The sequence below is a fragment of the Perca fluviatilis genome, chromosome 21 (assembly GCF_010015445.1).
Source record: "Perca fluviatilis chromosome 21, GENO_Pfluv_1.0, whole genome shotgun sequence".
Classification (NCBI taxonomy): Eukaryota; Metazoa; Chordata; class Actinopteri; order Perciformes; family Percidae; genus Perca; species Perca fluviatilis.
Genome location: NC_053132.1, coordinates 16,866,899 through 16,893,920, shown reverse-complemented (window position 1 = coordinate 16,893,920; position 27,022 = coordinate 16,866,899). Strand labels below are relative to the sequence as shown.

At 41.1% G+C, this 27,022-nt stretch overlaps 2 protein-coding genes across 2 annotated transcripts; both read left to right on the top strand.

The window, feature by feature from the left end:
- The first annotated feature begins 1,007 nt into the window (after nucleotides 1–1,007).
- LOC120550981 (transient receptor potential cation channel subfamily M member 4-like) lies at nucleotides 1,008–21,605 on the top strand. Its single transcript, XM_039788030.1, has 28 exons — nucleotides 1,008–1,294; nucleotides 4,597–4,658; nucleotides 4,775–4,952; nucleotides 6,034–6,214; nucleotides 7,318–7,487; nucleotides 7,673–7,841; nucleotides 8,998–9,062; nucleotides 10,386–10,619; nucleotides 11,827–11,929; nucleotides 12,023–12,144; nucleotides 13,316–13,600; nucleotides 13,752–13,853; nucleotides 13,966–14,094; nucleotides 14,298–14,427; nucleotides 14,723–14,868; nucleotides 16,618–16,730; nucleotides 16,828–16,956; nucleotides 17,103–17,149; nucleotides 17,263–17,501; nucleotides 17,731–17,846; nucleotides 18,409–18,541; nucleotides 18,633–18,807; nucleotides 19,044–19,209; nucleotides 19,327–19,508; nucleotides 19,775–19,907; nucleotides 19,995–20,067; nucleotides 20,419–20,505; nucleotides 20,614–21,605. Exons 1-28 carry the CDS (start codon nucleotides 1,226–1,228, stop codon nucleotides 20,680–20,682), a joined length of 3,807 nt encoding a protein of 1,268 aa, XP_039643964.1. The 5' UTR covers nucleotides 1,008–1,225; the 3' UTR covers nucleotides 20,683–21,605.
- Nucleotides 21,606–22,891: 1,286 nt separating this feature from the next.
- LOC120551019 (cilia- and flagella-associated protein 251) lies at nucleotides 22,892–26,977 on the top strand. The gene is made up of 6 exons (XM_039788112.1): nucleotides 22,892–23,792; nucleotides 23,991–24,189; nucleotides 25,812–25,924; nucleotides 26,050–26,115; nucleotides 26,765–26,819; nucleotides 26,937–26,977. The coding sequence occupies exons 1-6, from the start codon at nucleotides 23,223–23,225 to the stop codon at nucleotides 26,975–26,977; spliced, it is 1,044 nt and encodes a 347-aa protein (XP_039644046.1). The 5' UTR covers nucleotides 22,892–23,222.
- Nucleotides 26,978–27,022: the final 45 nt, after the last annotated feature.

Here is a 27,022-nt window from a genome sequence, read left to right as displayed (position 1 = left end):
AACATGCTAAATGAATTAGAGCTGCAATGATTAATCGTTTAATCGATTAGTTGTCAACTCTTTTGATAATTGATTAGTCGGTTTGAGTAATTTTTTAAGACAAAAGTCGTAGAGAGAAAATCCCGCACACTGACCAAAGTCAAAATTCTCTGATCCCAGCCTCTTAAATGTGAATATTTTCTAGTTTCTTCTCTCCTCTGCGACAGTAAACTGAATATCTTTGAGTTGTGGACAAAACAAGACATTTGAGGATGTCATCGTGGGCTTTTAGGAAACACTGATCCACATTTTTCACCTTTTTCTGACATTTTATAGACCAAAAAACTAATCGAGAAAAAAATCAACAGATTAATCGACTATGAATATAACTGTTAGTTGCAGCCCTAAAATGAATGCTGCTTAAATCGGCACTTGCATGGATCATTAACTTTGGTGCTTTTTAGTAGAGGGCCCTGGACCATGTTCTTGGACTCGGGTACATTGAGAACAGTATATTTCTGTCATTATAATTTTAATTTCCTGAACAAACACATATTCTGATTGAAATCTGATCGAATCTGGCTTTTACTTCCCTTGATGAGTAGGGAATGAGGCTTTTTGTAAATCCTGACCTGACAGTATTTTCAGACAACTTTCAGTTGTCCTGTCTGCTACAGTGATGCCAAAATGTGTCTTCATCGGTGGCCAAGAGCATTTTCTTTCTAACTTTAACTTCACCACATCAATGGTGCAGCAGGCCTACACAAAACATTTTTACTCTTTTAACATGCATGTTGACATGTGTTTATGTGAGTTGCATGTGTGTGAACGTGATGAGCACCTTTCAGGTAGTGCACCTCATTGTACGTAAATGCAATGACAATAAAGGAATCTTATCTTATCTTATCTTATCAAAGAGATAAATGGGAACTTGTTTGGTAGACTAGCAGCACCCATACCACAGGTAGCCTATACAATTTCCGGGGTTTTGACTGGCCACTCCTTTTTCAAAGTTTGGAGCACGGTGTTTGCAATTAGAGCCTATGTGTGCCTCAACCACACCCTCACCTGTAGCTCTACATCTGTTTCCTCTCGGACTGCTAAGAAAACGTTTGGGAATGGCATTTCCATTGGTTTAGGTTTATTCAATTTAGGCAATCCGGTAAATAAGCCTATGGTCAGAGATAATTCCTGAAGTCGTTTTCTGCCGCTATCTATCAAAAAGTCGATCAGAGAAGGAAACAACATGGGAGACACAGGAAAAGACTTAGTCGACGGCGGAGACCAAATATGCAACGTTAAATCTAAGGACCAGGTATGATTGTAACTCTGCTTCTGTTGTGATATCATGGCGGCGTTATGTCTAAGACTGCGGTTAATTAAAGAGGAATTTACAAAGTGGAAGTTGCGGCTGTCAGTTAACGTTATTCCCTGAGGCTCTGAGTCACGAGCGACGGACACAATTGTGTCCGTCGCTCGTTAAGTTTGCTCGCTGGACGATACGTCATTGTAGTAACATGACACTCAAAGTTTAGGGTTGGTGGGAAAACCATAGACAGTATACATATATAAACCGAGCAAGTGTGTGTGTGTGTGTGTGTGTGTGTGTGTGTGTGTGTGTGTGTGTGTGTGTGTGTGTGTGTGTGTGTGTGTGTGTGTGTGTAGACATTTCAAGAGTGTCTGTTCATGTCTGTGTTGACTTGTCAAACCGGCGAAAGTTAAGCTAACGTTAGTTTGCTTAGCTAGTTGCGGAAAAGACGGACAGGATAAACTCTGCATTCACCCATAATCCCTAGGCAGAGGGCGTTTATGTGTGCCTTGGAACAGAAGCGCAGCGAGAAAACAGCCTTTTGTTCCGCTGATGCACTGCTTTGTTAGCGCTAGCGGTTTCATGCTTTTACATTACATTACATTACATGTCATTTAGCTGCTTCTTGCGGTAGGTCTGATCGCCGTGCCGCGGCGCACCTCCAAGATGTTGTAACAACGCGACCGCGTTGCAATGATTGGCTGCTGGAGAGAAGAAGTCCGTTCTTTGAGCCGCTCTGGTGACAATCTGATGAAAGAGAGGCGGTTCGCGGCGACCGTGTATGGAAAGCCAAAAGCTTTCCATAACCGTGCGCGTCGTCCGCAACGCCCCGACCGCAACAAGCATGAAACGCTCGACTACTGCTCATAGACCGTACAGTCTATCCTGCTGCGTGTTCTGACAGTTTGCCCTACCCACTCTTGTCAGACTAGTCTGATGAGCTAGCCACTTACTCCTACTCTGACAAAAAACAACAACTTTTAGCTGCTACTCACGTCAGATGTGTGAGAAGCAGACAGGCCTAAGCTAAAAATCTACAAGAATGGACTATACTAGGCTACCTCCTAAATGTAGTTAAAAGTAGAGTAGGCCTAACTTATTCTTCAAGAAGCAGACCATTAATACCACAACACCAACATCCAAATGATAAAAAGAAAACAAGTACAAGTTGGCTCAGTTCCAGTGTTTTCACTCAACAAGCACTATTACTAAAAACAAAACCCATTTAGCTGCTAATCATGTGTGAGTGAACTAAAAATCTACCAGAATGGACTACTACCTCCTAAATGTAGTTAAAAGTAGGCTAGCTCATACGTGCAGGTGAGGTAGTAATGTTAATATATATATATATATATATATATATATATATATATATATATATATATATATATATATATATATATATATATATATATATATATATATATATATATATATATATATATATATATAGATATATATATATATATATATATATATATATATATATATATGATATACCAGAATGGACTCCTAAATGTAGTTAAAAGTATCATTCTTCAAGCAGCAGACCATATACCATGGCACCAACATCCATATGATGAAAAGAAAACAATTATGTAAAGTTGGCTCAGTTCCAAATATATTTACTCAACAAGCACTATTAATAACAGTAATTATGTCTGCATTCCGTTCAGGCGTGCCAGATCCAGGGCTCTAGTAGTGGGCCACTGACTCACTAGTCACGCTGCCAGATCTATCTCCACTGCACTGTAGATACTTTCTAGTAGCCTATAGCTCTGAACGCTGCAACGGTGGCTCTGCACAATAGTCTCGGGAAGGAACTTGTTTTTGTGGAACATTTGCACCCCACAAAAGAAAACGGCACATAAAATATTAAATGAAGTTAACTGTTGACACAGTACAGTAACGTGATCACCGTGTGTACTTCATCCACAGCCATCCCGCCAATCGGTCCCAAAACTTAACTGGGACATTATTCATAAGTTTGTAGATCTGAGTCTCATATACAAAGTAACACATGATTTGGCCCCAGCTCCTCTGGCAGAGTTCATCAGCCAAAGAAACAGCTCTGAGCGCGTTACTCGAGGCTCTGCGAGAGGGGACTGTGTCATCCCTTTGCGCACGAGCGCTTTCAGTCGCTTGGCTTGGTCAGTGAGGGGCGCTGCTGAATGGAATTCAATACCTGAGGAGGTTCAACAGCTCACCACTTACAAGGCCTTTACAAAAAAATTTAAAATTTGGCTCATTAACAATTATGTCTGCCAACATTAAAAGCCGAGCCTATCACGCTGTATTATATATTTTATATACTGTAGTTCTTTGAACTTGTTTTTTGTATGTTTTAATATTTTAACAGGTACAGTGTACCTTAAGTATTTTACATTGTCATTTATATTGTAGTTATCAATTTGCCATAGATTTGTAAATGTTTCTTCATGTTTGTATTTTAATGCTTCCTTTACATCTTTGCCAGGGGACTACAGATAGCCTTTTGGCTAATTCTGGCTTTTTTAACCATGTTTGTTCATGTGTTTTATGAAATTGCATTGTCCCCTTTTTAAATAAACCAATAAAACAAAACGTCCCAGTTAGAGAGTAAATGCCGTAAAACATATTTGTAAATCTTTACAATCATTCACCAAAAGAACCAAGCAGGCTTGCCTTGTTGCACGATCCAAATTGTTTTCACAATTTGCCATTTTCAGGGTGTATCTTGCTAGCACGAAGTTCGTTGTTGTTTAGCGAAGGGATTTTGAGAACGGCAACACAGAGTGAAAGGTGAGGGACGTGCTGGATGTCGGGCTTTATCCTGGAAATGAACTTCCATTGATGTGGACTACTGGCTCACTGACAGGGATCACTGGCACAACTTAATGGAACGGAGCCATCGTGTTTGCAGTCAAGCTGGTTTCACACCGCCCTGTGAAAACTGCTGCAGGGGCGTTTCCCAAAAAGAGTTTCCTAAAAGATTAGGTTAAAGCTTTAGTGCGTAACTTTTTGATATTATTGAATATCCATTACATTCAAGCCGTTGCCAAATGAGTTGCTACAAAGCTAATTAAGACTATCGCCTCCACACAACTCTCTCTGTATGGCTATGCCCCTTGTGGGTTGTTCGGGTCTGTGGGACCCATTTTCACTGTTATTAAAAGAAACATTATGCTATTCATTATTCTTCTAACTTAAACTCATTGGCCTTGGCTCATTTTCTGTGAAGAATTGTCTGTTCTGGAGTTGAACTTCTTTCAAATTGAAATAACCTGTATATAATTTCAGTGATTTTTACCTGTTTAAAATGTTTTCAGACTTGGATCCCCAAAATCATCAAGAAAAGAGTGTGCACCACCTTTGTAGAAGATTCTTCCAGGTAATGTGAACTCTGTTGAGCACACACTGATAATATCTCTCTATTTACTTTGGGGGAGTGTCAAAGGATGATCATGTTTTTTATTTTTGCATGCATAATCCTCTCACCTCTCTCAGTAATGGCGTGCGCTGCCAGTGCGGGGGTGAAAGAGATACCCATGGCTCCGTGGCTCTCGGTGACTATTTCAGCACAGCGATTGTCAACCACTGGGACAGCGCTCAGCACTCCTCTGAATACCCGACTGATGCCTTTGGAGAGTTGCAGTTCGCAGGAGCCAGCAAGAGGCTTAGCTATGTGGGTGGCCTATCTCTTCTGTTCTCTGAATGGCTCATTAAATGTTTTAGCGTTTACAGTATGATCAAATCTTTTTAAATTTGAAAAAAATGTACTGGAGTTTATGCACTGATCTGATACCACGTAATTTAGCCCTGAAGACAATCTACTTTAAGTAAAGTTGTTTATTTATGTTCTTTTTCCATTATAAAAGAAAGCTCTATGGCATTCACTGTTTGTGTTTATGTTAAGGCTGGTCAGTATATAGATATTGTATCGATATCGATATATGAGGCTAGATATTGTCTTACATTTTGGATATTGTACTATCCTGATATGACAGAAGTGTTGTCTTTTCCTGTTTTTAAAGGCTGCACTACTAATTTTTCGAACACACCAGACTGTTCTAACTGTTCTGTTATTTGCCTTTACCCACATAGTTATTATATCAATGTAACTGATGATTATTTATCAAAGTCTCATTGTGTGCATATTTTGTGAAAGCACCAATTATTGTCAACCCTACAATATTGCCACAATATCGATATTGAGGTATTTGGTCAAAAATATTGGGATATTTGATTTTCTCCATATCGCCCAGCTCTAGTTTGTTTCACAAAAAGTTCAACCTGAGCCAGGCTGTACAATAAATATAGAAATCATATCACATCCATACAGGGATAGTAGTATACAGCTGTTAAAACCTAATAAAAAATGAACGCACTGGTATAGGATCAGTACTCCATATCGGCCGATAAGCAAGTTTTAGGTTTTAGTATCGGAAAGCAAAAATGGTATTGGACCATCTGTAGTTTTAAAGACAAATGCCAAATAATGCTACAAATGCACCAAGAGCTTTAGTAGTCAGTACATTGCTTTTCCTACTCTTTAACCTACTGCTGCACCTGAGTAAACACATGCACACAATGCACTGAGAGTGAGATCACATTTCTATACTGAGAAGCTCCTTTATCAAGATCCTAAGAACTTGGAGTATAATTTAGCACTTGTTTTGATACTTAAATGATTTATCAACTTATGAAATGTGTTTGTTCCTTTTTAATCAATCAAATGTCTATTTTGTCTATTCTGGGGATATCAGTTTCTGCGTCTGTCATGGGACACACCCCCGGCTACGGTCTACAACCTGATGACAGCCCACTGGGGCCTTCCTATACCTAACCTGGTGGTTTCTATAGTGGGCGGAGAAGGCAAGACAAAGGTGAAGACTTGGGTGCGGGAGGTCATCAGGCAGGGACTGGTGAAAGCCTCACAAAGCACAGGTAAACATATTGTGAAAGCAAACTGTAACTTTGAAGTAGCTAAACCACCAATTCAAACACTGGTACGCAAGTGGGTCATAGGTCACATGCCAATTAACAGTATTGTTAAACCCATATTCAATTTTATTTATAGTATCAAATCTATCTACTTTATTAGCAGAGCATTACTACCGTAACAAAACAATATTAATAACGGAATATGCAAGGGAGGGCAAAAGCCTAAAAGGCTTATCAAGGGTCTCCCCAAGTTTGGCTGAGAAACAAATAAAATAAACTAACTAAAAACAACGACAATAAATGTGAAATAATGAATCGACACGTTCTTGGAAGACACAGAACCTTTTTTGCAGGACAAATACAGCTGTTACCAAATGTAGTACCATTACCATGACTCCCTGGGGTCCGATCCTAATTTGGTACTACAATGGCCAGTTCCTCCCGAATACTGTGCCATTGGCAGGTGGCACACAGCGATACTGATCTCCGGTCAACTGAGCTCACTTTAACAAGCTGTTCTCTCAGAGGCTCCCAGTCAAAACAGAGGTAATAGACAGACAGGCAAAAACATTCAGGCATATTGTTGGTAACACACTGCAGATGGACAGTGTGTATCAACACAGACTGTATGCAAATATTATGTAATAAATATTACAATCAGACTTTTCAAGAAATTAAAATATCGATCTGTGGTTGGCTTGTTGCTCGGAGGTACAGTGGTTGCGCCATAACCACAAGATTGACGGTTCAATCTCCGGCCGCATGTCAAAGTGTCCCTGAGCAAGACACTGAAGTTGCTCCTTGGATGCTGTATAAATAGCTGTCCACTGCTCCTAAAACTAGGATGGGTTAAACTGCAGAAATAAGTGTTTTTTTTGTTATCTGATTTACATTATTATAAAATCAAGAATATGTAAGCTAATTTACACCAATTTCATTAGTTAAGTGGCTTGGTGATGTCCTTGATAGTACAGAGGTAATTGAGCCATTTTTCAGGCATACAATTCCAGCTTTGAACAGCAAAACTCTGTCATGACATTTCTCTTTCCTGCAGCCAAAAAGTTTCTCTGTTGTTCTCGCACTCACTGTTTGACTGTTCTACCCAGGAGCGTGGATCATGACGCCAGGCTTGCGTGAAGGTGTTGGCAGGTGTGTCGGAGAGGCGGTGAGGGATCATGCCACCGCAGCCTCGTCTGTGTCCCTCAACAAGGTGGTGGCCCTGGGCATCACTTCCTGGGGCCTGGTGCATAACCGAGAGCAGCTGGTCAACCCTCAGGTTGTACAGGCACTCCCATACTGTATTTAAAAATGTACAGTGCAAAAAATATCTTGTTTACTTGTATCGGGCAAAAATTTACACACTATATGTATCTTGGTATCCACCAAACCCAGGCCTCCAATGCATTAACATTAGTTAAGGAAACCCTGCTATATCATATCCTTGGATTCTTCTTCTTGCAGGGCAGCTTTCCTGCTAAGTACCATGGCCAGAACATGTCCCTGGACACTTGCTGCCTGGACATCAACTACCAGGCCTTCCTGCTGGTGGATGACGGGAGTGTGGGACTTAGACCAGAGACAGGGTTCAGGGCCAAACTGGAGGACTACATCTCCCACCAGCGCACGGGCGGTGAGAGATGGGGATTATGAAATATAATTTGTTTTCATTGTGTGTAGAATCGGAAAAGAGGAATTGTTTGCCATGGACTCTCTGACAAAAATATGACGCTTATGACTGGAGGAAGTAGGCCTAAACATGTTTTGCCTCTGTTGTGTTGTTGTTCCTTTATTGGTATTGCCAGATATGGGGAAACCAGTGTAGCCTACGTGCATGAAAAATGATAACGCATTATTTTGGCTTATTTTGAAATGGCAGATCTTCAATTCTTTTCTGTTGCTATTATCTCTTTTTTTCCCTTTAATAATATTCCGAGAATGTATTTATTTGTGTAAACTGTACGTAAAGAAAATTGAGATGTCTCAACCGTACAATGCTCTCTCAACCATGAACATTCCATGCACATTTATCCCGGATTTCAAGCTATTTGGCCCTCTTGTGGAGATCTTTGATTATTGCATGTGACGATAAGATGATCCTTTGGTATTCCATGCCACTGCAGTAAATTTCAGACATGACTCTTTAACATCTGAAATCAAGCTATTTAACAAGGTGCTCTTTCTTTGTCTCTTAGCTTGTGTGTTACAAGAAATATATGCAGTTTGTCTGCAAACATGATCATCATGTTTGCGTTAGTGTATATCCTTGACGTTCCCCTTCTCTGTTGCCGCCGGAAAATCAGCCGAATTTCACTAATTTAGGCTGGATGTTGCCTTGGGATTCCTTTTGTGTTGGCATTTTAAACTCTGGTTGATATATGAGGACTATGGTTAACCTTTTCTCAGATCTCTGCAAAGTAAATCCAGACCGCTAGCTAGATTTTCTGTCCAATCTGTGTTTTCTGTTAAATGAGTTAAACAACTTTTAAACTTTCACATGTTCCACCAAAACAAGTTCCTTCCGAGCCTATTTTGCAGCGGCACCGCTGCTTTTCTCAGTTGCTTAGAACCGCCTAAGACAATTGTGATTGGTTTAAAGAAAGGCCAATAAACCAGAGAACGTTTTCCTCCCATGCCCGAATGCTATGTGGAGTAGCCAGACCCTCCTCCAGTGCACTTTGAAGGAAGATCTGGCAAAGCGAGACTATGTTTGCGTTAAAGTGACGTATAAAGAAATGATTTACAATTGTACTGTATGAATTAACTTTAAACATTTTGTATTTTTGTAGGCACCAGCGGCATAGACATCCCTGTCCTTTGTATGCTGATATCAGGGGAGGCAAGCATGCTGGAGGTACAGTCACTGCTTTTTTATGTTTCTTGATTACCACAAAGAAATTATTAGGTCAGTTTTAATGGTTTACTTTATTTATTTATTTGACAGGGACAATGCGCAGCTCCTTAGCAGTACCAGAGTTGGCTATAAGCTAATTTTCATCTGTAGTCCCTGGGCAGGAATCCGAAACATCTCTGTCAGAGGGAAAACCAAACACTGGAGTATAAAAAAACCTTAACACAACAGGAAAGGATAACAATCCAATTTCACAGTATAAAACTTCACCATCACAACATAAAAACAAGACACTGCGACAATAAAAACCACAACATGAAGACAACAATACAATTTCACAGCATTAAAACACCAAAACAATAGTACCAACAATAAATTCACAACATTAAGTACTACAACAGGACTTCACAACCTTAAGATTAGCTGTTTGGATTTATGCTTGATGGAAACATGATTGGTTTGATTTCAGCCATGATTTCATCTTGAATTTAAAACCAGCAAAGCTGTTCCATTATCGGATCTCTCTTGGTACTGAATTCCAATACTTTGTGGCTCTAATAGAGAAGACTGATCTGCCAAACTCCGTAGATCTGTGCTGTACTGCACAGTCACCTTTGTTGGTCATCCTAGTTCTCCTCCCATTGTCTGAACGCAGTGATATAAACTTATTTGATGGAGGAGCAGCCTAATCATTAATTACTTTATAGACTGGACTAATGCAAAACTGTCAAAGGTCATGAGGTTATGTCTTTGAAATATGTTACAGTGGTGATAACTTGATGGCTTTTTGTCCAATGCCTTGAGTGTTTATTTGTAAAGTGTTTGCAGTGGAGCAAGTGTTGTTTTTCCACCTTGTGACCAGCTTGTGATACAGTATGATATGTGTGAAAGAGTCATTGAGTGCATATAAGGTTATGCTGCATATAAGGGCAGCTGGTTTCTAATATATTTAAAGTTCCTTAAATTAAATTTGACAGTTTTACACACCTGTTTCACATGTTTCTTAAATGACACATCTGGATCCTTTCCCACTTAATGATATCTGGCTGACCTCCATTTTTTTTTTCTATTATAAAATGCATTACAAGGCAGTTTTACTGGTGTTAAGTGTAAGGCAGGACTCTGAGAGCCAGTCAGAAATGTTGGCCATTGCTGCTGTTAATTTACCTGCCACCTCATATCTATCTTTTCCATGTGCAGGGGTGACTGTCTCATCCGCTTACATTTGGGTGTCAACTTCTGGACATACAAATGGCAGATCATGCAGATATTATGCCTTTATATATTCTGTAAAAAATGTCTCTCTGTTATCCTAATTTCTATCAGAGAGTGGAGCTTTCTCTGAAGACCTCCATGCCTTGGCTGGTGCTGGCTGGCTCTGGAGGCCTGGCTGACTTCTTGAGCGACGTCTTGGAGAATCTGTCATCATCCCAAGTTGGCCAATCCTGCGGTGAGGGAGATGGCGAGGCGGGTCCCAGCATAGATCTGAAAGACAAAGTGGCAGAAAGGGTTAGGCGGCACTTCCCTTCTGAAGCGGAGGCAGACAAACTAGTTGAACGGGTAAGAGCTGTGGGCCGAGACATGTGTTGTCATGTGACATGCAGAACGGAGAATCAAGGATATTTCATAATATAATGGGCTGATTGCCAATAAACTTGCTGTACGTGTTTATGCTTCCAAGTGGAAAAAGTAATGTTTTATTCCACCATAACCCTCAGAGCAAGCTTATACTGTTTAGCCTTGCTACTGCTGCTAAGGTTCTAAGAACAGCAAAATGATCAGTATGTTGCTCATGCTGTCCAACACTTCATATGTATGCATGTAATGAGCATTTGTTGCCTCTACTGTGCCTGTAGACGTAAAGCTACTACCTGTCTCAGATTGTGTCAGATTGTCCCACATTTCTGAAACAGCTTGCTGCTATTTAGTTATTGTGCTCTTTGCAATTAACTCACTCACAAGCTGTGGTTTGGACGTCAACGTTCTTTTTTGTAACACAAGACTGAAAAAGGATTGGCTGCATTATGTGTAGTCAAAACGGATCAAATGCAAATGAACTATTTTATAGTGATCCTCCAGGTTTTCCTGAGGACAAATCACTATTATGTCGTGTTCACACCAAGGCGAAGCTAATATTAGCCTTGCTTTAATCGGGGGAGTTTGACTGCGGGATCATATTGGGATCATGTGTTTTGCTGTGTGTAGAGCTTTTTTAATTGCAATAAACCGATAAAAGTATGCCGAAAACAACCTCATGATGCGCCTGATGCCTGGTTGTGAACACGCTGTTGCACACTAGAAATTTGACTTGAAAATTCCCAGAATGCAATGTAAAAAGCTGATCGCTCTTTTTTTGAGTGGAAGTGACATCACTACATGTTCGCTTCTCTGCTCTCCCAGCACACCCTCCTCACAGTTGCAGCTTTAAAAAATGATTTGTGTGAGTTTGATTCCATGTAACATCATTAACCCCACTGCTTTGAAATGCTTTGCTGCTTTGCGAGAGTGGCTGGTTATTGACTCATTCAATCTGCAATGTAACATTATTAGTGATTTGATTTTCTATCTTTTGAACTTGGGAGCATTCTTTTCTACCTGCTGGCCAATTATTTACACTTAACGTTATCATGGATTTGACAATAACCTTTGTCACCAAATGTTTTTCCATCTCTATCTGTCTGCTTAGTCTCTTTCTCAGTATCGCCAAGTATTAAGCTCATATATTCAGTATTCCTGTTTGTCTTGTATCCTTGTTCTGGGTCTCCAGGCTCTGAGCATCTACCAGCACAGAGACTTAATTACAATCTACCACGGAGAGCAGGACAGCCCAAATGAGTTTGATACACTCCTGCTCAAATCATTGGTGGGAGGTACATCCATCTAATTTTAACTATGGATATTTCGGTTTTAGGTGGCAACATGTCTTTATTTTGATGTTTGTGTTGTAATTCTGTGTTTTTCAGCTAGTCGGCATCGTGCGTCAGAGGAGGACAGCCCTTACAATGACGAGCTAAAGCTAGCCGTCACATGGAACAGGGTTGGCTTTGCCAAGAGTGAACTCTTCAATGGAGACATCCATTGGAAGGTGTGTGTGTGTGTGTGTGTGTGTGTGTGTGTGTGTGTGTGTGTGTGTGTGTGTGTGTGTGTGTGTGTGTGTGTGTGTGTGTGTGTGTGTGTGTGTGTGTGTGTGTGTGTGTGTGTGTGTGTGTGTGTGTGTGTGTGTGTGTGTGTGTGTGTTAGAGAGACAAACAACCACTCGTGTGTAGTGTAATATGCCACTTGTTTGTTTTTGATAATTTTTTATTATTCATATATATATTCATTTTAGGCCTTTTATTTTTTTTTGGACAGTGTTGTAATGTAACGAAGTACAAATACTTTGTTGCTGTACTTGAGTAGAATTTTCACGTATGTGTACTTCGTTATTTATATTTTGAGAAACCTTTACTTTTACTCCACTCCATTCCTAAATACAGTGTATACTTTTACTACACCACATTTCCCCTAAGCATTTTAGTTTCTCGTTACTACAAAATTAAATCAGAAGAAATTTGTTACACTGGAAGAAAGCAGGTTTGGCAAATCATAGCTGCTAGATTGCATGTTAATGCACACTCCATACCAGTTGGTGACGTGATGCCTGTTTGTTGCCAAGCGGCAAAAAAAAAAATATAGGCCAAAACTAAAGAAGAGGAGGAAGCATAATAACTGATAGTGTCATGGAAGAATCTGCTGCAGGTTCTGCCACCAACGTAACAGACGATGAACACCCCAACGACAGTGGTGATGAAGATAATGTTACACACCTTTTGGCCATAAAGTTCATTTTGTTTTACTTCCAATAATTAAGTACATTTAGTACCAGAAAATTACTTTTGATACTTATTTACAGTAAATATCTTATACTTCAAGGCTTTTACTCAAGTAATATTCTAAAAGGTGACTAACTTCTACCAAAGTCATTGTCTGGTAAGATACTTGTACTTTTACTCAAGTATTGCGTTCAAGTACTTTATACAAGACTGGTATAGGACAGCTTAGTCTTAAAAGGGTCTCCCCTTTGCAGCAAAGTGCGGCAGATCGAAGTTGAACCCGCGGCCGCTGCGTTGCGGAGTAAACGTATATATATGGGCGCCCTACCTAGGCGCCTGTAATATGCCACTTTTGACAAATAAAACATGTTTAGCTTGCTGTGTAATGGCATTGTTGGTGTGAAATAAGTGAAAATGTATTATAACCTTCACCCAATCAAATAGCATGAAGACTTGGAAGACTCCATGACAGATGCCCTGATCAACGACAAGCCTCAGTTTGTGCGTCTTTTCGCTGAGAATGGCCTCAACATTCTGGACTACCTGACTTATGGCAGGCTGGAAAGCCTCTACCGCTCAGTGGCTGAAGGGACGGTGCTTTACCAGCTACTTCAGCGCCAACTAGCGGAGCGTCGGGGAACTGCAGCTGAATCAAACCTGCAGTACTCCCCTTCCAAAGTGGCAAAAAAGAAAAAAAAGAGTGGCCCAGAGGATATCACCCTTTTTGAGGTTTGTTTTTTCTGATGAGAGCGACATGCTATGCCTCTGATCTAGTTTTGCAATCAAAAACAATGTAAAGAAAGCTTGAGTTTACACGTACATTTTGTTTGTTTGTTTGTTTGTTTGTTTGTTTGTTACTCTGCCCCCATTTTTCCCTCAGGTTGAAGAGCTCCTGGAACTGTTAATGGGTGACATCTGCCAGCCATTTTACTACGATGCTTTGGGCTTAGAACAGACCTCAGTCAAGAGTAGAGCTTTTAGGGTACTCTTAACATTTCTTAATGTGTAGACATATATCAAAACCAATGAACCACTGTCAATCTCATACCTCCTGCCCTTCTGCCCTTCTGCCCTTCTTCTTTTCTTCCTCCCAGCGTGCCAGTAAGCTGCTGCAAGGAGACTGCTTGTATCGCAAAAGGCGCTGCCTCTTTCCCTGGGCTTCGCTCTTCATCTGGGCCGTCCTCCAGAACCGCAGCGAGATGGCCACCTTCTTCTGGGAGATGGTAAAACTTTTGAGAGCTACAGGAAGCAGAAATTTGTTGCGCGGCTTTATGAAATAAGAACATGACAATCCTCTATGCTCTTGGTGCAATCAGGCTCACAACTGTGCCTGCCGTAGCACATACAATTCTTTAAATCAACTGACTGATATTAGTAAAATTTAGTTTAGTTTGTATGCCCTGACTTCTTTTGCTGTCTCTCCCAGGCAGGGGAGTCTGTGCTGAGTGCTCTTGGTGGCTGTAAGATTCTGAGGGAACTGTCAAAGCTGGAGACGGAGACTGAGGCCAAACTGTACACAAAAGACCTGGCCCAGAGGTTTGAGAACCTGGCACATGGTGAGACCATAAACTCACCATCTGATTTTAAAAAAAGTGCAGAAATGATGATTGGACATTACATTTCACATCCTTAGTGTTCTGTTGTGATTTGGCCACTCCTTATGCATAAGTTAAATAACGTGAGTGATTTAGCTGTACGCTTTTTATTCAAGTATTTGTTGCTTGTGGTAATGGGTAAGTTTTTGAATTCCTTGTCAAATGAAGCAATGCAGTCACGTCCCTTGTATAATTTTCAGAATAAGGACTTTCCATCCAACCAAATTATTGTGAACTTGTCTTTCCCTTTCATCAGATGTTTTCGGCTCTTGCTATCGCAGCAATGAGAGTCGCTCATTCACCCTACTAATTAGGAAATCTCCATTTTGGGGTGGTACCACCTGCCTCCAGATGGGCATGGGTGCCGACGCCCGACTTTTCTTCAGCCACGACGGAGTACAGGTTTGTCACTGTTTTCACACCTGTGACAACATATGAAAGAGAGAAATGGAACCAAGTCACAGACTTAATCGCACTACTTTCAAACTTTCAATTCAAAATGGCGGACTTCATGTTGGGTTTAGGGTATGGCTCCAATTACGTTTTTTGTACGTCTTGACATGCTACATATATCTACCAAGTTTCGTGAGTCTACGTTATACGTACTTCAGGAGCTCAATTTTTTAAATTTTGTAGGGGGCGCTAGCAAGCAGTTTTTGTACTCCTATTTCCGAAACCTTTAAAATATGTAACATTTCACCAGAAGTAATGCAACCGCCAATTTTGGTGAGTTTTTGAGTACGTTAAGCCCCTCAAAAATTCATTTTGCCGGAAGAGAGGAAAGGAAGAATTCCTTCAGTTTCAATAGGGCCTTTGCCGCTGTCGGCGCTCGGGCCCTAAATATGACCTTGTTTTACACAACATTTCCATGAATCATGGATGAGTTGATGACATAAATGAGGAAATATTAGAGGACTTAAGGAACTGCATCTGCTGATGCCATTTAACCCAAATGCCCCAGCAGCAGCACGGGAGAGCAGAGACCGAAGAGCTGCATCGTCTATAGTGAGGTAATCTCGGTCTAATGTTGGACTACATTGCAAAAATATCACCATTCATAACCTCGTGATTCAGTGAGAGTGAGCCCTAGCCTGGGTAAACCCTGATGAACTTCCGGCAAATTTGAGATTTGCTCTGCAAGTCAGTCTGGCCAAGAGCCCATTCAAACCCATTTCCAATGTCCCCCAAAATCGAGGCACCAATCGCAACCGCTGAGGCGGGATTTACAACAATCACAACCGTTGAGGCGGGCTTTACGCGATGACGATAGTGCAGCGACGGCGAGCAGCTTTTTGTTTACATTCAACATGACGGCTACCGAAGCGCAGCGTCACCCGGATCGTTGGTCTGATTGGTTGGACTATCCAATCGCGCCCAGAGGCATTTGAGCAGCGTCCGTTGGTGACTCCCTTTTGGAAATGAGCTGTTAATGAACCTTTCCCAGACCCACTCTCAGTTACAACTGAGAAGGGTCTGGTGTCAACCAGGCTAAGTGAGCCCAAAACATCGGCAATATTTTTTTGTGACATTTCTTTTACATTTTATCAAAAAGAAAAATCAATAGCAAACGTCGATGTGTTCGGCTGTGAACCGCTCCTGGCGTGCGCCCATGGATGTATTAAGAGTGTGTGCCTAGCAAATCCGCCATTATAATAGCAATCCGCCATGGAACAAGCGCGCCTGCTTTTAAAGGGAATGTGAGATAACACTCTGATTGGTTTATTGCACGTTACGCCCAAACCACACCTATGACTAATGTAGCTACTTCAGACCAACCCATTTTAGATTTGCGTGAGATCCGACCACAAAGCTACTTGCGTTTGGCGTTTTGATTCTTGCGTTTCAGATTGTTAAAATAGGTCCCTGTATCTCAAACTTGATTACTCATTTTCAGTCTAAGATTAATTCCATTTTCTATCTTTTTCTAAAAAATGAAATCACATAAATGAAACCCTTCCATTATAATGACATACATGCTCTGCCAATGGTTAACTCATAATGTGGAGGTTTGCTTCTTTTAATTTACTGTAACCATAATTGCAAAAGACAGCATGGGCATAATTAAGGAATAATGATATAATTACAGCCACTTTATATTACACAAATAAATTGCAATTGGTGAAAATGGTCTAATTGTGTCATCTGGTCCAGGCTCTGTTGTCCCAGATCTGGTGGGGTGACATGAAGAGGAACACGGAGGTGTGGAAGCTTGTGTTCACCTTCTTCTGCCCCGTCCTATGCTACACCAACTTCATCTCCTTCAGGTAAAATTCCCAATAGTATTATTATTTATTTATTAACATTCAGAAGATTTCTAAACATTTCAGGAGTGATACTTTACACCATAATCCGACCTAACAGGAAACAAGAGAAAGATGAAGAAGAAGAAGAGGAGGAGGGGGAGGGGGAGCCTAACGATGACGGGCTGGGCAAGGACAGCGACAGCCTCTATGGCAACACCGTCTTCTCTTTCGCCGACATCAACCACATGTAAGACTAAATAATTCTAAAGAGATTTGGTTTGTCAAATGGCGAGGTTTTGCCTTTTACGACACTGGCCTCCCAGTTTTGAACGGACATTACTTCATTGATGTAGTGTTTATTCATTAAAAATCTGTAATTGTTCCCTGTACCAGGGAAGTTGAGTCACCAGGACCAAACACCAGGACAGCAGCCATCAAAGGTGAGTTTTATTTGAAGGCAGCATCTCTGAAAAAGCTGGAGGAATGATCATTTTCAGTTATGACTGAAAGAAGCTACTTATCCATGTCCAATAACCTTAACTTTACTTAACAGGCAGACTCCACTCTCACAGACCCCCAAAGCGTCCATACATAGTGTCAAGATGGCGACAGTTCTGGTTTGCACCGGTCACCACATTTTTGGGCAACGTCCTGATGTACTTCCTCTTCCTCCTGTTGTTTGCGTATGTTTTGTTGGTGGACTTCAAGCCTTCGCCTGTCTCTGGTCTGGCCGTCTCAGAGTATGTGCTATACTTCTGGGTATTCACTTTCGTGTGTGAGGAGGTCCGACAGGTGAGTGCTGCGAGACATCGTACTTGTATCAAATGTTATGCTTAATGCATCTACTTCACATTTAGCCACTGCAAAAGTAGATAGGCGATAACATCACTTCACATTAAATCTTATGCCTATAGCTTTCTGAAAGGGATCTTGCACAGATCAACACTGTTAGAGCTTTTCTGTTCATTGCTGTGCTTCATCTATGAATCTGTTAAATTGATTGACGTTTTCTTCTCTAAAGACGTTCTTTTTGGGGTCGATGAGTTACCGTCAGAGGATCAGAGTGTACATTCAGGATGTGTGGAACAAGTTTGACCTCACTGCCATCACGCTGTTCATCATAGGAGTAATCTGCAGGTACACACAACTACTACACATGGGACTACTAGAGGATTATGCCAAAATCTTTCACATATTATTTTAATGAGGTTTTCATGTTGCAGAATTACACAAATTTGTTCTCAATGGCTTTGGCTCTTGACACTGTAAAACAGAGCACTGTGTTGTTGTCCGTGTCACCGTGACAGGGCGAAATATTCACAGGTCAACCTAATTGAGTTTTACGCGCCTAGTAGTTTACGTTGATTGCTTTGATTATCAGGGAATGCAATGACATTTTTTATTTATTTTTTACTAGAAAAGCATACTTGTCAGAAATCAGACCAAAACGACATCCTAACAAATTACACACGTCACAGACATCTTAACGATCCTATAAATCATCTCGTATATATTGTTCTCCTGAGTCCGGTAAATGCAAAGCGTGCAGATGCAGATCCTCAGTAAGATTCTAGTTCCAGTTGTGTACCACTTCTAAAGTGCATTTCTGTATGATGTATCAAATGAAGCTTGTAGGATTGTTATACAAGTTGACCACTCTCTCTTTATCACATTTGATTTGCTTCACTCTGTCTTTCAGGATGTTCAAGCAGTCATATGGATTTGGCCGGGATGTCCTGTGTGTGGGCTACATGGTCTTCACCCTTCGTCTCCTTCACATCTTTGCTATTCACAAACAACTGGGGCCAAAAATCATCATTGTTGGCAAGATGGTGAGAAACATTCCCTAAGTTGACATCATACCAGTGTTATTCAGCAGGATGTTGGCATTATAATGATGGAACATATTTCCTCCTTTTTTAGATGAAGGATGTCTTTTTCTTCTTTTTCTTCATGATGGTGTGGCTCATAGCATATGGAGTAGCCAATCAGGCTTTGCTTTACTCCTACGACCCGAACTTAGACCGCATCTTTCGCCGGGTTTTCTACAGACCGTACTTGCACATCTTTGGACAGATCCCTGTGGAGGAGATGGATGGTATAAGTGTTTGTGTTTGTGTGCCATGCATCTTGAGAAAATAATCGTTCCAGTTTTAAACCTGTCTGAGAATAATGTTGTAGCCTGTACTGGGCATTTTCTATATCCATTGCAGCTTTTTAACAATCCCCACAATATCCCAATAGCAGATTTATATGATAATATCAAAAGACAGGACATATTTTATACTTTTTCTACTACCTGTATATATGTATATATTTTTGTGTCCATCGCAGTAAAAAAGTCGTGGGAAATGGACTGCACACATAACAAGACGTTGATCCAGAATGGTGAGGAGCCGTGCAGGACTGTGTCTAATAACTGGCTGGTGGTAATTCTGCTGGTTATTTATCTGCTGGTCACCAATATCCTGCTCATCAACCTGCTCATCGCCATGTTTAGGTAAAGAACAAAGAGCAAGGTGTCCATCGATCTGTCTCCGTGGCTTCACCGACATGCTGTAAGATGTCTACAGTTCACCACAGCACTCTTTACGCTGCTCTCTTTGTGTCCACCCAGCTACACCTTCAATAAAGTGCAGGCTCACAGCGACATCTACTGGAAGTTCCAGCGCTACAACCTGATTGTTCAGTACCACTCCCTTCCCTCCCTGGCTCCTCCTTTCATCATCCTCTCTCACATCAACATCTTTATCAAGAGGGCTATCCGCAAGGTGCCCTCTTTCAAGATCCTGCACTTTGGTCAGTATTTGAACAGGAGTCTTAAGTTAGTCTAATTAATGTTATAAAGTTATTGCGTAATTCTCCGAAACTAGCAATATTAGTTGTTGCCTTTTGTAGCTTCCCACAGAATGCAGTATCTCTAATGGCAGAATCTAAAGGGGAATTGGATAATTTTTTCTTCCACATCGGCTTCAACTCAGCCATGGTGGTTCCTGTGTGGTTTAGGAAATGCCATGCCTGAGTTGAATGATGGCAATAATAAAACTCTTTGCCTTTCTTATTAGTATTGCAATTAAGAGGGAAAGCAGCTAACAAGCTAATGACGTGGGAAAACATTCAAAAGGAGGACTTCCTGTCGGCCCAGAACAAGCTCCAGAGGAGCTGTGACTCAGAGAGGCTCAAACGGATGTCTGTCAAGTGAGCACACCTTCCTACACCAACACTGTAGCAGTGAAATGATTTTGGCTCCATCATACTGAGTTGAATGTTTCCTTTTTCTTTTAGAGTGGATGATGTGCTTAAAAATGTGACTGAAAGCAGAGGCTTTGACCACAGGCTGAGGGCTCTGGAGAATGAGGTAAAAATGAAAGTACTCTTTTCATATCACTTAACTGAGTTTATCATTCTTGATCATGTGTGTTGTTCTTGATACTTACATGGCATTGTTGTAAAAGAGCTCAGTCAACCTCTCCTATATAAAAGACAAAGGTCACCCATCTAGATATAGCAGGGCTGGGTGATATGCATCATGACAACTTGAACACTATGTTCTGATATTGATATCAAATATGTACAATTCACAGAAAATGTCAACATGTATTCTGAGCTCACTGCCTGGTATTCCCAAAATACTGGAGCTTCCCTCAGGTGTCTTGGAGTTACTGTATGTCAATAAACAGATTTTGGCTCTTTTGATCCTCCTTCTCAGATGGAATATTGTTCACATGCTCTCAGCTGGATCGTGGATACTTTGGCACAAGGCAGCACGTTCAAACCTTCTCGTCCTCCACCTGCAGTAAGTGGTGCAAAATCGAAGCACACATTATGGTGTAGTTTTTGCCTCGAGTCATTCATACTTAACCTGTCCCCTCACTTACCATATTCTGCCTCTTCTCCTACACAGATACGTCACCCTCGTCTCCCAGTTCCACCTGATTCAGCCTTGGTGATGCCTTTATCAGGATTGGTATAAAACTCGAAGAGCTTTTACTTTGGCTGCTCCCGTGCTACCCACCCACCACTCCAGTGCCAGTTATCATACCGCCGTGCCTACTCACTTTGGCCTTGATGCCCCGCCCGCACCGTAACTCTCGCCAAAATGCAACCTAGGGTGTTTTTGTGAATGTACCCTAGTCACACTTTAGTTTAAAAGCATAATTAGGACAGAAGCGCCACTATTAAGATTTACTGTATCTTCGTTTTTCGGTCAAATGGCCTTTTGAATGGGAGTGCTAGGGGCACTTCTATGATAGCATCAAAATCAACATTTTTAAAACACTAAGAAGGCTCGACACAACATGAAACTTTGTAGTATCACCAGGGTCTCTACACGTGAACTCGAGCATTGAGAACATTGTTTGTGTACACAGTTTACTAAAAAAGGTTTTGAACAACTTACTTTAGCAGTTGTTGTTTCCAGGGGCGCTACCATCTCCGAATGCAACATAACAGGGAGGAGAGTAAAGATGGAAATCTCCTAAAGCTTAGTTCCATATAAATGCACGGTAAATTCGTTGTTTTGTCGTTAGTGAAAAACAATATTGACCTTGTAGTTGAAAAAGGAGCCTCATATAAGAATGACATTTGCTCCTATGGAGTCAGTTCATTCGCATTCGGAGATCGACACTTTTTGACTGGTGAGATGGTAGCGCCCGGAAACAACTGCTAAAGTAAGTCGTTCAAAGCCTTTCTTTTTAGTAAACTCTGTGTACACAATGTTTTGAGCTGGTCGCTGGAATTCTGTTTTTAAGGTTCTTATATAGGTTTTTACTGCTATATTTAAACTTTTGATACTGTTACATTCAATGCACATTGTTTTAGCAACCTTTAAATGTTTAATCGTGAATGTGTATTGCTAAATTATATTCTGTTCAATAAATTGTCTATACAGTATAATGAATGAGTTCTCTTACTGTTAAAGGAATAACGCAAAGTCATTTTGGGAAATTTACTACATTCACTTTCTTGCCGACCACTCTCATGAGCCAGGAGACAGTTAGCTTAGCACAAAGTCTGGAAACAAGTGGCAAGAGCTAGCCAGGTTCAACATACATGTTAATTTGTGTCAAGAATTTAAGTATAACAGCACTACACTGAATTAACTATGGCATTGAATTATGTAAATATACCAAGGGAATCACTGAGGGGAAAAGTGTGATTAAAACATAGGAGTGAGGTAGTTGGATATGCCGTCGACCGAAGTGGATATGGATAGTGTGAAAGGTGTACCATGGTGTGTAGTTTCAGTGTGCCAGAGCTCTATTGAAGGTCACATAGTGGAGCAGGACTATTGAAGGAGCCTTTACTGTAAATAGCCTGCCGGGCCACCTGTCAATTGCACCAGCAGCTCATGCTGAGTGAGGCAGTGTCATCACTTTCCGACTTACTGCCTTCTCACTGCATGACGGCTGCATGTGAAAAGATATGTACCCATGTACAGTAAGTGAGCATGTGTGTCTCACTACTCGCGTCTCAGATTTGGAGTTATTTTGATTTAAACACACCTCATTTCACACAACCTGCAATGCTACTGACTTGACTCTCCTCATTGTCTCATCTGGCTTCATAATGAAAATGTACTTCAAATGTAAGGCATTTGTTTGAAATGTCAGTTGTTGCACATGTGCAGACCGCCGTCATCTCGATTTCCTTCTATTTACATCCATTCCATACATCATTCTGACATGTTCTCCTCTGCTTTGGGACTGGCAAGCAAATATTACCTTCGCCAATGAGACTGTGTCTGAAATATGTTGGTGTAAGCCTGTGGTAATTGTATAGACCACCATTTTTATTGGATAAACTGTTCTGTGGAATTTACAGACATGCTGAAATTACATAACAATTAGAGAAAAATGCGTAAATGAATGACACAAAATAATTATAATTAAGAGACAAAAGTGTGAACATATATATGTATATATGTACATAAATGTGTATATATGTACATAATCGTGGTTATAAAGTGTTGCTCTCCACAACAAAGGTTATATAAATTTAAAACGTCATTAACTTCAATTGGAATTATTTAGTGTCAGTAATTGAACTTTTCCCTCCCTCTCATTTCCATATGTTCTTTGACCTGTCTTTCCCCCTCTTTCCTGCAGTCTAAAACTCCCCTGTCAGCCATAAGCACACACCCACCTCTCTAATACACTGGGTTAAAGGCATCAGGAGCATTCTTCCCAGACATGTGCCCCTGTCACTCATGCACATTCAGACACACAACTACACCACACACCCACTAGTGTTTCCACTGTGTCCTCTGTGTTCCCAGCACAAGGCTGGCACACTACTCCGTTGGTCTTTTGAACACAGCCTGTCTCTCTGCAGCTTGGAGCAAGAAGCTGAAAAACATTACTGAATCACCTGCAGCTCTATTACGTTTTTTTTGTGTGGATTTGTTTTTTAAGTTTTAAAAACCCATTGATTGTTTTTGCTGGAAAACAGCGTGGAGACAGTCATCCAGTGTGTGTAGTAGTTCAGAAGAAGTCTTGAACTAAGTCTTCCAAAATGGCCCCTGTGAAAGGCTGGGTAGTGGGGCTCCTACTGGTTCTCCTGTGCCCATCCCAGGTCCCCCTCTCGGGAGTCGTGAGTGCCCAGGACGTGGCTGAAGCAGAGCAAGGCCTCCATGCCAGAAATGTTGAGGAGGTTGTGGCTGAAGAGGGCCAAACGGCGGAGGGGGATGATGGCGCAGGTGAGGAAGAACAACAGGTAGCGGAGGAGGATGGAGACGAAGAAGATGGAGAATCAGACGATGAGGCAGAAACGGATGATCAGGAGGAGGAAGGGGAGGATGCTGAGGAGGAAGAGGAGACCGCTGAGGAGGAAGAGGAAACTGCTGAGGAGGAAGAGGAGACTGCTGAGGAGGATGAGGATGCTGAGGAGGAAGAGGATGCTGGGGAGGAAGAGGAGACTGCTGAGGAGGAAGAGGAGACTGCTGAGGAGGAAGACAAGGAGACTGCTGAGGAAGACGAGGCTGAAGAAGAGGAAGCCGAGCAAGATGAAGAAGAGGCAACTAAGGAAGAGGAGGAGGATGTTGAAGAAGAGCAAGAGGAGGAGGAGGAGGAGGAGGAAGAAGAGGCTGCTGAGGATGAGATGACAAAGAGAAGAAGAGGCTGAGAGGGAGGGGGGGGGGGGGAAGGGGGGGGGGAGGGTGAAAAACAGGAAAGATGAGGAAGAGGAAAAAAAAAAAAAAAAAAAAAAAAAGGGGGGAAGGGAGAAGAAAAAAAAAAAAAAAAAGGGGAGAAAAAAAAAAAAAAAAAAAAAAAAAAGGAGGAGGAGGCTGCAGATGAGGAAGAAGAGGACGATGCTGAAGAAGAGGAGGCTGATGAGGCAGCAGCAGAGGAGGAGGATGATGATGCAACAACTGAAGGAGAGGAGTTAGCTGAGGAAGAGGATACTGATGATACTGAGGAGGAGGAAGAGGATGGGGATGACTCTGAGGAAGAGGAAACAACTGAAGCAGAGGAAGATGACGGTATACCCACTTATTTAATATAAAACATTTTATATTTAAAAATATATATATTTATAACACATAATACAATATACTAAATACTAAACTGTGCAGTCATTTAGTATGAAGTATAACCAACCCGTTGAGTGTTTGCCAACTCTACAGTAGCCTTCTGCCATTGCTAAGCTAGCTGCAGCCTGCGTAGGAACACCGTCACACATATCAGTCCTGAAATAGACTGGCTTATCTGGGAGGTAGCTGGCACCAAGCAGTATCTAATCCATTCGTGCCTTTTGTAGAACCAATGTAGCTATTTTGAGACGCCAAAACAATTACTGATAAAGTGTGTAAGTTCAGAAAAACCTTCAGATAGAAGCAATATAAAAGCATATTTGTTTCAAGAGGTTTTGGTGTTCATGCTGTTGTTTATTCTTTGCTATTTAACCACAATGTGATACATCTACACCAAATCGGCTGACACACTTAGGATTCATCTGTGTTGGGGATAGTTTGCTCATGGACCTTAAGTCTAATTTTGTGATAAGTCCTTATCCATGCATTTAGCCTTGTCTTTAAAGACTGTCTGCTGTCAAACTGAACAAAAGTCTCATCGACAGTGCTTAGCTTTTACAGCTGCGTCATCAAATCAATATTGTGTGCGCATAACGACACTCGTAACATGATCTCATGATCTCTAGTGACTGGAAGGTTTACATGAAGTAGAAGCCATAACAATATGTCAGCCAAAAGTTGTTGTGATTTTTTTTTTTTTTACATAAACAACAATCTTGATAGAGATCTCTTTTTAGATATGTTATTTAAAGAATTATGACCAAGATGCACACCAAGCAGGATATTTTACAATGTAACAAGAGAGTCTCCAGTAATGCAAGCGGCTTTGTTGCAGCTGTACTCGACCTAAATGCTCACATCAGCATACAAACATGCTTACAGTGATAATACTAGCATGCTGATGGTTAGAAGGTAGAATGTCTATAATGTTCATTTTATATATATATATATATATTTTTTTAACATTGGCGAATTGACTAACCAAGGCTAATTGAAATGTCACTAGTTTTGCTGGTGTTTGTTCATAAACCAAACTGAAATTGTGAGCTGATGATGGTGCTACATAGATGAAAAGTCAGGATCTCAAAGTTATTCCAATTCTCTCAGGGGACCATGGGATTTTGTTTTTTGGCATTTAGGCCTTTATTTTTCTGACAGCTTAGACATGAATGGGGAGAGAGTGGGGAATAACATGTAGGAGAGTGCCGCAGATCTATATATGGGCACGTGCTCTACAACTAGGGCACCCAAACCATGGGAATTTCTGTACCAAATTGAACAGCAATCCACCTAGTTGTGGAGAGGTTTCTCCCTGAATCACAAATGTTAACCTCATGGTGGCGCCAGAGGAAAAGTAAGGGGATCACAAAAGTCAGTAGGCTTCATGAATGAATATATGGTGACACTGTTTCCAAATGACCTCAACCTGTCATTTCTGTACTGCAATTTTCTTGCTATTCATCGGCAGACATATATTCAAGAATACCAGTATATTAACAATAAGCCAATATTGTCCAGGCTGAGTTATCGGTGTAGCTCTAGTAGCCTAATTTGTCATTGACTCTATATAGATGAGCCTGAAGATGATGACACAGCAGATGACACAGCAGATGAAGAGGAGCCTGCCACTGACCTGCTGAAATTCCACTCTGGCTCGTTGTGTAGTGTTTGCTCAATCTGTGAGGTAAAACGTATGAGTATAAGACTTTAATGGTGTAATGAGTGGTCTGTGCTTATTTCTCATGAACTCTTTGAGCAACGGGGAGTGAAAGACTAATCATATTGTGTGTACCCCCCTCCCTCTTTTAGCACTGCTCTAATAACTGTGACAAATGTCCCTGTGAAGATGAGTCGGATCACTGTGAGCACTGCCAAGTAAGCATCTTCACTGTCCAAAACCAGGGGCGGAGCCAGACGTGGTAAACATTCGGGGCTCAGCCTAAATCTACAGGGGGACCGGGAGCACTGTTTTTTAAGCCATTTGATAAAGAATGCCTAAAAATCTGTACATCATTTGGGAAAAATGTGATAGTTGCCAAGGAAAAAAATTATCCTGTAAGAGCCTACATTCTGTTTTGTATTTAAGTGTTCTCCAACTGTCTTCGTCATTCTGAATCCAGAATGAGGAAGACAGTTGGAGAACTGTTTTTTTCTACCCTGCCACCTAAAGAGAGGCAAACATTGTCTGATATCACAATTTTAACACAGGTATGGTAGAAATTTGGTGTAAACCACATTACTAATCTTGAAACCTATTTTTAGTAGAGTTCACAGAATGAATGGCGATATTTCCCCAGTAATAGAACTTTTGCTCCATTCATTTGCCGGTCCAGTCAGAGAGACTGAAGGGAAATGACAAAAAATTGAAGCTATTTTAAAACCCTCAAAGATTTGGTGCTTTTGAGAAAACATTTGGGCTGTAGCACCAGAAGCCACCCCCTCACTCCGCCCCTGTCCAAAAACACTGTCAATAATACACATTAAAGGACAAGAGGCTCCTCATTTGAACCCTTTTGTCTTCCAGGAATGCTCATCCTGCTACATTTGCCCCATACTGTGTGACACAATTTGCACACCAGGTAAATACTGTTAGTAATGACTCATACTGTGCATGTATCATTGTTTATTTACATATTTAGTCAACTTTGGCATTTCTTAAATTTTGTAGGCATTGATTTTCTTTTCTTTTTTACCAGGTGGCCTTGTTGATGAGCTAACTGGGACCCTCTTTCAGTAAGACTCACAACACATTGATATATAATTGTATGCTTCTGCTGTATCA